This window comes from Pundamilia nyererei, unplaced genomic scaffold (assembly GCF_000239375.1).
Source record: "Pundamilia nyererei isolate P.nyererei 1_Seehausen unplaced genomic scaffold, PunNye1.0 scaffold00100, whole genome shotgun sequence".
Taxonomy (NCBI): domain Eukaryota; kingdom Metazoa; phylum Chordata; class Actinopteri; order Cichliformes; family Cichlidae; genus Pundamilia; species Pundamilia nyererei.
This window is the reverse complement of record NW_005187501.1, coordinates 918,852-928,967: the sequence shown is the minus strand read 5'-3', so window position 1 is coordinate 928,967 and position 10,116 is coordinate 918,852. Positions and strand designations below refer to the sequence as shown.

The following is a 10,116-nucleotide window of genomic DNA, read 5'->3' as shown; positions in this document are numbered from 1 at the left end:
TTGGTTATTTTAAAAATATGATATTGCGATATATTTGTCGATATCTTTTTCTTTTTTTTAAAGAAGACAAAATAAACATAAACATTTGTTACGTGTACGGTACTTTTTTTTTTATCCCCTACCTGAAGCTGCTTGTTGCGTTTGGTGGGTTGCGAATAGGGAAGTTGCAGAGTGCCCTCTGGTGGACAACTTATGCAATATCAACACCCACAACATGGTTGAAGGGCGTTTCTCTCTTCTATGTCATTTATGAGCTGTTACAATGTGCAGATACCAATAGACTGGCATACAACTAAGTCAGTCGGGCTCTAATTATAAGGATACAGAGGGTTAACGACAAGGTTCAAACCATACCTGAAAGTAAAAGGAAAGACTTTGCCAGAGCAGTTTGGAAACACCATTCTTTAAACAAATAAAACTGACATCAACCTTTACCGGAATGACGGGACAAAAAAAAATTGGCACAGCCATCCATTGGCTCATAAATCAAGCATACAGCATCTAATAAAAAAATGGACTGAAACAGTATGATGCTCAGACACACATGCTTTCCAGTTTCACTAATCACTAGTGTTGTGATGACACAAGACAGAAAGAGTCATGAAAAACTTAAATGTTGGGCTAAACACCACAAAGTAGGAAACTCATTCCACATTAATTTATTAAATTACATTCTAGCTGCTGAAAATAAGTGACTGTGAAAGATGGTTGTGATTTTTCAACAGTTCATGCAATATTTTTGTTTAACTCAAAGCTGAGAGTCTGTACTTAACGTCCATATTCACTCTGTAATAGGGGTGGGTTTTAATAATCGATTTATCGATTAAAATCGATTCTGGCTTGGATAACGTGATATCGATTCATTAAAACCCTGAATCGATTTTTTATATAAATGTATTTTGCCCAAAATTCAAGAATCTCAGGTGAAACGTCACAAAATTTTGACAACCACCAAACATTTAAAACAGTAAATGAGAGCAGGTACACGGCTTCTGCACAAAGACGTAAACACAAAGCGCGGACCCGCGGATCAGAATCAGTGAGATGTCGCCTTTCTCACCCGACAGCACGGACACGGTCGGGGCTGAAAGCCGACAGCTCGCTGATTCTGATGTTTCGGCGGGTCTGCGATTTGTGTTTACGCCCTTTTTGCGCTGATTCTAAAGCTGTTAGTTTTATCTCTCTCCAAACAATACTGACCGAACCAGCAGCAAAAGAAGATCCCAACTACGCTTCACAAAAACATCGTCATGGACTCCCTCTGACTTTTGCTGTTTTGCTTCCACCACAATAAAATCACACTTCATGCACAGCTCTCTCTCTCTCTTTCTCAGTGTACTTCAAGAACAGTTTCCCGTCTATTCATGAAATCTGTTTTCTGCATTATTCGCTTGCTTGTTACGCACAATACCGTTATTTACAGCGCTGTCGGCCACTGTTTTTTTTTTCCTTTTACTTACTTCCGAAAAGAAAACCTAATTTCTGCCATTCAATAGGCTTCTGAACAAATTTAAACTTTTTAAAATTATACAAAATGCAAAACGCTGTGTCTCTAATAAAACCACTGTAACTTCAGAGATAATGTTCATATGTTGATTAATGGTTTTCTTTCGTTTTTGATGTACTGCAGAATATTTGTACAAAATCCCAGGCCAGGAAAACCTCCTTCATGTTTTTCTGTGTTTTATCTTCAGCTACTTTGACACAAAGGCATCTGCAGTGATGCTCACACCTTTGATAAAGTCTGGAAAGTGTCAGCTTCCTTTTTATAGATACAAAAATATGTAAATGTACTGATCTGAATTATAACATTTCTGACTGTCTGAGGCAAAATTTCCCAGATTCGAATCGAATCGAATTGAATCGAATCGTGGATCGAATCGATTCAGGACCCTGTGAATCCGAATCGAATCGAATCTATTCTAGAAATCAGTGACGATACCCAGCCCTACTCTGTAACACTTGAATTTGTTTTTGTGAAATCTTTAAATGAGAAAATGTGTTCTCTGGTGTGTTGACAAGCACTTATTTTGCTTTCACGATGCTTGATCTGTTCATCATTCTTTAGCTCCCTGTGACCAGCCATTTCAAGTCATCTCACAGCAAACCAGCACACTGTCAGCTGGATTTGGCACACATGAGAATTCTGTTAACGAATTATATTTATAGCTCACATTGAAGGTGGTAAAAATGTACTATTAAATCAAAAATTATGCTTTATTGTTTTGATTTATTGTTCTGAGTTCAGTCTATGTGGTTGTTACAATTGTGAAATAAATGCATATTTCAGGCATTTTATACAAGAACTATCTAAAAAGGGCAGTTTCACATTTACAGAATGTTTGAACTGAACACATTAGGTGTTTTTATCTGTAGCTGTGTTTGTTAAACACTTTACATTTTTGTGGAATTATATGTTTTGTGTCTTCTCCAGATTTGGCTATATCTGTTTAGAAACACATGACAGTGTATATAAACTCTTTCTCAAGGATTATATCATGTAGCCATGATTTTTGTCCTTTCTACATATCTTTTCTGAAATGTGTTTAAAAATACTTTGCAGGCATCCAATAAACAGACAATAAAGTTTATTGCAGAATTCACTGTTTCTCCCAAACAAGTTGGTTTCTAAGACTTTTTTTTTTCTTGTGCTGTAAGTTAAATGTCAACTCAAACTCTGACTGCACACTTTGTTTGTGAGATGTGATTTCCCACACTTTCACTCCAAGAGTGACATTCATCCTCCCGAGCAGTTCCCATGCAGGGTCATAGTTTTGACTGCTCTCTCTGGTATTTCATTCCATTTTTTGTAGGCTGTTGTAGGCTGCCTTTTTTTTCTTTTGCTATCACAACAAGCTTTTAAAAAGTTTAAATCGGCGCTTTGGATAAATGCCGCGTCGTGTCTTTCCAACGAAACCGAAAGGATGGAGGCAAATGATTGATTGCAGAAGTTGTCCTTGACTTGATCGGACTGGAGTTTGGTGAAATCCTAAGCCCGGCGTCAGCAATCCATGACGGGGAAGGAAATAGGAGCAGTCAGTTTGGTAATGTTGGAAGCCACGGAGCGCCACATCGGAAGTCTACCCGTCGCCGTATTAACGTCTCCGCCACAGGTAGTGCAAAAGTACTGAAGGGGAGCCAAAGAAAAAAAAAAGTGAAAGTTTGGAGCTCACCATGAGCGAAGACGGTCACGACTAGAGATGGGTTTGCTCGTCTGAAGATCCTGCAGAAAAACATGATAAATGGTAAGCGCAGTTTGAACATCTGGTGCGTACTTACGCAGTAAATGAGCTGCTGCTGATGAAGCGTGCACACCGACGTATATTAATGTGGTTATTTCGACTTTGGTCGAGATGTCAGGTGGCGCAGACAGCTGGAAACTGACAGATGCTTTTAACGCACTGTGCGCCTCAGCGGGAGCCAAATTGAGCGATGATTCGTGGCCTGTTTTCCTTGGTTGCGTGTGAAGAGTTGTAACACTGCTCTCTTTTCATAGTGTCTGACTGGAACTCTGCTCCGTAGTGTCCTGGTGGCTGTCTTGTTGGCCTACTCCTGTGGGAAAAGTAGATGTAACTATAAAGAAATACTGGGCTCCTACAGAGAAGTCATCTCCGTTGAACTACAGAATCTGGTATGATTGCAAAGTTTATCATAAGACTGTGGGATTAATTAACTGTTGTAGATATTTAAAAATTATTGTGTTTTAAGTATTGTATTGGCAGACATCCCCACTAACTAAACTACCATTAAATGCAAGTTCACTGCAATCAGTTACAGCTGTGATAAAGCTTGTGAGTTAATAACATGTGCTAGGCTGCCCTCCAGTGTTTGCTCTTCAAGTAAAGCTCTTTCTCCCCTCTCTCTTTTGCATCACAAGCCAAATAAATGTCTTAAATAACTCAACACTGGGCTTTTTCTTTTGCAGAATCTGACTGTTTCAGCGAATAAATTTAAAGAGAGAGACCCTTGTCCCTCAGGAAAGGTAAGTGGCACTACATTATATGCACTTTCAGCACCATGGACAGGGTAAAAATGACAACCTGCGTGGCACATGTTGTACATTTACATTTGGGTAAATACAGAAGAAGTTTTCAACCTTTGACTGACATGCTAGATGGACTATTCCACCTTTTTAATTTTCTACACGTTTGGGCTGTTATCTCATGGCAGGCACGTCGCATCCTGGTTTCCATCTATGGTATGACACAGCAGATCCGGTGTCAAGGGAGTGGCAAAAATCAATCTGACCTGGAGAAGCCAGTTGAGAGCATGGAGCAGCTAATTGTGCAAAACTGCCGTCCCCAGTATTTGGTAAGATGACTTTAATGTGTTCTTCTGAGCCCCCAGCACCACTGCACAGTGAGAAAACAAGCCAAACCGCTCTTGTGCTATTTTCTTTTTCCATTTTTTTCAGGGAAATAAAACCTCTTGTTCAGCTGTCCAGAAAATACGAGGAAAGAAGAGAAAAAGGATGAGGTTAATCCGAGTTATCAAGGCACTGATCACTTGCTGGCAAAAACTTCAAAGTGTCTCTGTGCTTTAAAAGTAGGAAATGTATCTCCCTGGCTCCTATAGGCCTGTGCTACTTTCTCATGAAGACATAAGGTGAATTTACACAGTGTTCCTTGCTACAGATAGCGAATATTACATGTGACCAATCAGTGACTGTGTTTAGACAGCTATTTTTCAAAAGCAAAGTCATGAATGTTTACTGTTGTCAAGTTCTCAGTGTCTTGTGTATTAAAAGCTACACCAGCATCTGCATGTCAGCATTGCTACATTTTATGGAAAAGCTTTATATAGTAAGCAAAGATAAGCTAAAGATCGACGCGTTCAGATACTTTTAGACCATTTTAAAAGTTTCTCCTGTTGTACAAACTCTTATGTTTTGTGTTTGCAAACCACATGTCATCATACCCAAAAATGTTCTTATGTCGGTTATATGGTTGAGTATATGCCACATAATAAAATTTGTACGTGTTTGATTGATACTATTCTGAAGTGAGCCTATGCAGTTATTGTAATAATGATATTAATTAATTAATTATTATTATTAGGGGTGCTATAGGTGTATCAGCTACAATAGACTTTTGTTGCAAGATATTATATAACCATCCTTTTTTTTCATTATTTTGATTAAGGAATGAATGTTAGTGTTACAAAATGTCATTCAATAAATATTGCACAATGTCTTTATTGTAAAGAATGGAAACATATAGAAGCTTGTTTCTGTCAATCAAGATTTTTTTTTATTTTAATTTAATTTTTTTTTGTTAGTCAAAATTTTCAGGTGATGTCTTGAAATTTTCTACTCATGACAAATCACTCAATTTTAAAACATTTAGTCAGTAACTTGACGTTTTGTGAAAAAAGTTCTAACTTAGCTTCTAACTACTTTTTTTTTTCTGAGTGACGGAAAAAAAGCTTCCATAAAGAGGTCACAAGAAAAAGCTAAATGTGAATAAAGCAGATATTAATACATGCTGGCTAAATCATTATATTTTAAATAAAGTCTAGCAAAAAAAAAAAACAACCAATCTGCTATTTATTTATTAGTGATCTGCTCTTAGCCACTTTGTAGTTTGCAGTTGTGATGGACAAGCTGATAGATGAGGTCAGGCAGGAGTCTCTGTGTACTGTGATGTTTGTAGTGAGAGTAGTGAGAAGGGGGATGAGAGCCTGGAGAGGTGGAGGTGTGCACTGAAGAGGAATGAAAGTCAGAAGAAGCAAGACATGTGTGTGACTGAGAGGGGGTAAAGGTGAGGATGCAAGGAGCAGAGGTAATGAAGGCAGACAAAAATATAGGAGGTGGAGGTGGCAGAGTTGAAAATGTTACGATTTTCATTTGTGGTGACAAGGATGGACAAGATTAGAAATGAGTCTACTGGAGGGCCAGCTTACGTTGAGTGGATTGGAGACAAAGTTAGAAAGACAAGGCTGAGATGGACATGCGCGGATACAAGAATGAAGAGGAAGAAAAGAGCAAGACCACAGAGATTCGTGGATGTAGCGAAGGGGAGCATGCCAAGGTTTGGTGAGACAGAGGACGATGCATAGGGTGAGATCTCTGGCGACACCTACAGGCAGCAAGCAAAAGACGAAGTGCAAATATAGATAATATACAATAACTATACACATACACAAATCATATAATACATCTATATAATTATTCTATTATACATAAACGATTTATAACATTTTACATTTATTAATTAATGTATTTAAATTAAAAGTAGACGGACACAAATGTGTTTCATGGTACTGTTTCCGTCCGGAGCAAGAAATTTGTGGCACAACTTCCACCATACGAACGACTCGAAACGTCAACAGCTGGATGTATGAAGTGTGGCTGTGAGAAAGGCTATTACACCGAAGTTACTAACACAGTGTAGCTTTAAATTTTTTTGCCATGTTTTCAGTCATCGAGAATCGCATCAATTGAAAGTATTATCGTCAAAGCAGCAGCGGCTCTCTGACCTTTTGAGGAAATCCGTTTGAGTGATCTGCATTTAACAGGTGAGAGCAGAGTTTAGTTAGTTAATTCGTTAGTAGATTCACGTTAAGTACCCCTTAGAAGACATGGCCTGCAGCAGCAGTGGTAGTGTGGACATGGATCCAGATGTTGCCCTGAGGCTTTTCGAGGAGGGAGCTACCCTCGTGCTGCTGGGTGTTCCTCAGGGTACAGAGCTCGGAATCGACTGCAAGAGTTGGCAAGTGGGTCCTCGTTTCCGGGGTGTTAAAATGATCCCCCCTGGTCTGCACTTCCTCCACTACTGCTCGTCAGGCTATGGAGGACAAATTGGCCCGAAGACAGGCCTCTTCCTCTCTCTCAAACCCAGAGAGATCATACTGGCCAACTGGGACGCCAAGGAAGAAGATCTGGACTTCTCAGCCTCCAAGAATGAAGAGGAGTTGAGTCGGATTCGTGCCAGCTTGCGCGAGCTGGATCCTTACCTGGGCCCCTATCCCTATGAGGTGATGAGGAAGTGGGTGTCCCTCACTGACCGTATCAGTGAGGAAATGGCCAAAAACTTGCAGCCTCTCTCAGGTCGAGTATGTGCATTCAGTGACGTGATTCCCGAGCTTCAGTTCACACACACCAAAGACAGGGCGGAGCAGCCGAGGAATGACACGGCCTGTCAGAGCATGAAAGAGGGGCTTGACAGGCTCCCCAAGATGAAACAAAGGGAGGGTACGGAGTTGCGCTTCTCTGTCATCCCTAAGAAGACCTACCCTCCCGGGGCTACGCCAGCTGAGATCACCAAGTGCAGCATGGACCTGAGCTACGCTCTGGAGACGGTGCTGGAGAAGAACCACATGCAGGAGGCTCTTAACGTGCTAGGTATGTATCACATTTGTTAAAAATGGGTTACTCTTGATTCATTATGCAAGAAAAAGTACTGACATTTAGCCCCTCTCTCAGGTGAGCTGCAGTTTGCCTTTGTGTGTTTTCTCTTTGGAAATGTGTACGAGGGCTTCGAGCACTGGAAGTGCCTCCTCGCTCTGCTGTGCCGCTCAGAGGAGTCCATTCTGAAGCGCAAGGACCTCTACCTGGGGCTCATCGCCGTGCTCTACCACCAGCTTGGAGAAATACCTCCTGATTTTTTTGTTGACATTGTATCTCAAAACAACTTCCTTACCTCCACGCTGCAGGTACATGCACAAATCACACTATAGTGTTTGTCACTTGATGCTCCTTTATATCTAACTAAATAATATATATTCATCTCACTGGTGCAAAATTGATTTTAGATGTGAACTAAGATGTTGTGATATTAAAAAGTTTAAAAAATGTGTTCTTGCAAACTAATCTTAAGTAATTTAGGGTCCATTAACCAGTATCACACTTTTCAACCAACAAGCCAGAAGATCAGCCTTTTACTTGCTCCTTGTGTGACTTTATTGGCCCACAAAAATGACAGTTTAATTTCAAGATTATACTATAGGAACATATAATTTTTTATTAGTAGATTCAAGCTGTATTCAGACTACATTGTGATCTGTGGACAGAATTAGAATTGAGTACATCAGAGGGACAGCTCAGGTTTGAGAGGTTGGAGAGGGAAGGCTGAGATGGTTTGGACATATGCAGAGGAGGGATAGTGGCCAGATTGTACAAAAGAAGCTGAATATGGAGATTCATGGATGTAGTGAAGGAAGATATGCAGAGAGTTTGTGTGACAGAGGAGGATGCTAGGGATAGGCGGAGATTATCCACTGTGGTGACCCCTAAATGACGCAGCTAAAAGAAGAAGATTATTAGGAAAAAAGCTGTAAATAAAGGTTTAAAATAAATGTAGTGGAATAAATAAAATGGAAGTCAAAGCAGCTAAAAACAGTCGATCATTTCGGTCAGCTCTGTTCAGGGGTAAATCGGTCAGTGGAAACACCGTCACTGGTCCAAATGGGTCAGCAGCTGGGCTATCAACTTTCCCAGTAGAGTTTTCTGCTGGCCTTGGGCCATTGGCCTGTTGGTTATGTTGAACCCTGCATTTGTACTACTTAAACCCCAGCGGGGATTAAACCTGGGCTTGCTCCACACTTTGCATGCTCTTCTGGTTAAATGTAAAAAATTTTTTTATAAAGATAATAATTCGTATGCAATGAGAAAGGGATGTTTAAATTGCCAGTGTGTTGAATACCTTTCACAACACTATTTTTTTATGGCTGGTATCTGAGGACAGTTTATAATTCGATCCGTACAACATACGTTCATAATCCTGAATGATCTCCACGACACACAGAAATGCTTGCAAACAGAAAATGGACCACAGTATCAAAGCATCACCTGAATTTTTACAGATCACATTTACAGTTACCAGTTTATAAAATTGTTTGATTAATTGTTCTTCACAGGATTTTTTCCAGTTTGCCATTGGGCCTGGTGTAGATGCCAACCTGCGTAAGAGAGCAGAGAAATTCAAAGCCCACCTGACCAAGAAGTTCAGATGGGATTTCGATTCAGACTTGGACGACTGTGAACCTGTTGTGGTGGAGCTGCCTGATGGTGTGACAGTCGACTGAAACTACTCAATGGACTCTCCTCACCGAGAAAAAGGAACACAGAAGGAGATCCACAAAGTATCTTATGCTACAGTCACACTAGGGAAAACAGTGGGTGGAGACGACGGCACGACCAAACATTATTGCAACTGACTGATCTCATTGGCTTTCAAATAGTTGCTTTGAAGATGGCGACCAAGTCTGTGATCACTTGCAGACAACTGCTATCTTTAAAGTGGATTTGGTGATGGTGATAAAATGGCAATACACTGAAATTCACATTATGTACTTACATTCAGAGTCCAGCTAGGACCTGATAGTTTTGAAGCATAATTTCAGACATTTCTACACGAATGGTGACACAGCTGCTGCAGGACGATGATTCAGCTGCAGAGTCACATAAGCATTCGGCAGCCTCACATTTAAATTAGCAGCTGGCAAACAGTTGCAGAGAGATGCAGTGAAGTCTGGTTCAGCAGAGACTGACTCAGAAAGATTGTGTTGTGTTGAATCTGTTTGTGTTCATAAATTAGACAGCATACTTTCTCCAGTCTGTCTGAGAGTGATTGCAGACAGAACCTATTCAGTCATTCAGAGGCTGAGCGTGTTGTTGGTCACTGCGACTGCTTCCAGCTGTTTGCTACCATCATTGTCTTTCTCCTAGTTACAAGGAATCCTCATAATGTTAGTTTGTGTAGCTCTATTAGTTCTTTTGCAGAGTGCATTGAAATGATCGTGTGTGAGCTGCACTACACCTGTGGGAAAAAGCATACTCACAAGATTTACCAGGTTTTCTGAAAGGGTTGGAACTCATAAAGTAATGATTTTCTTGTTAAAGTACTGCTTTGTTAAATTTTGTTTTTATTATATTTCTTTACTGTAATCAATTTAATAAAAACAGCACTTCTGAAACAAAATATCCACCTGTGTCTGGTGGTTTCTGTCACTGTTGTTCAGTGTTGGGACTAACGCGTTATTAAGTAACGCGTTACAGTAACTACGTTATTATTGTGGTAACGAGCACGGTAACTAGTTATTATGCCAAAATCAGGAACGCGTTAGTCGTTACTGGGATTTAGATAGGGTCGTTACTCGTTACTTCGTGTGGTGGCT

The 10,116-nt window shown here is 40.2% G+C and overlaps 1 protein-coding gene across 1 annotated transcript; it reads left to right on the top strand.

The window, feature by feature from the left end:
• Positions 1 to 6,286: 6,286 nt before the first annotated feature.
• Positions 6,287 to 9,897, top strand: aar2 (AAR2 splicing factor). The gene is made up of 3 exons (XM_005740432.1): positions 6,287 to 7,342; positions 7,424 to 7,653; positions 8,857 to 9,897. Exons 1-3 carry the CDS (start codon positions 6,580 to 6,582, stop codon positions 9,022 to 9,024), a joined length of 1,161 nt encoding a protein of 386 aa, XP_005740489.1. The 5' UTR covers positions 6,287 to 6,579; the 3' UTR covers positions 9,025 to 9,897.
• Positions 9,898 to 10,116: the final 219 nt, after the last annotated feature.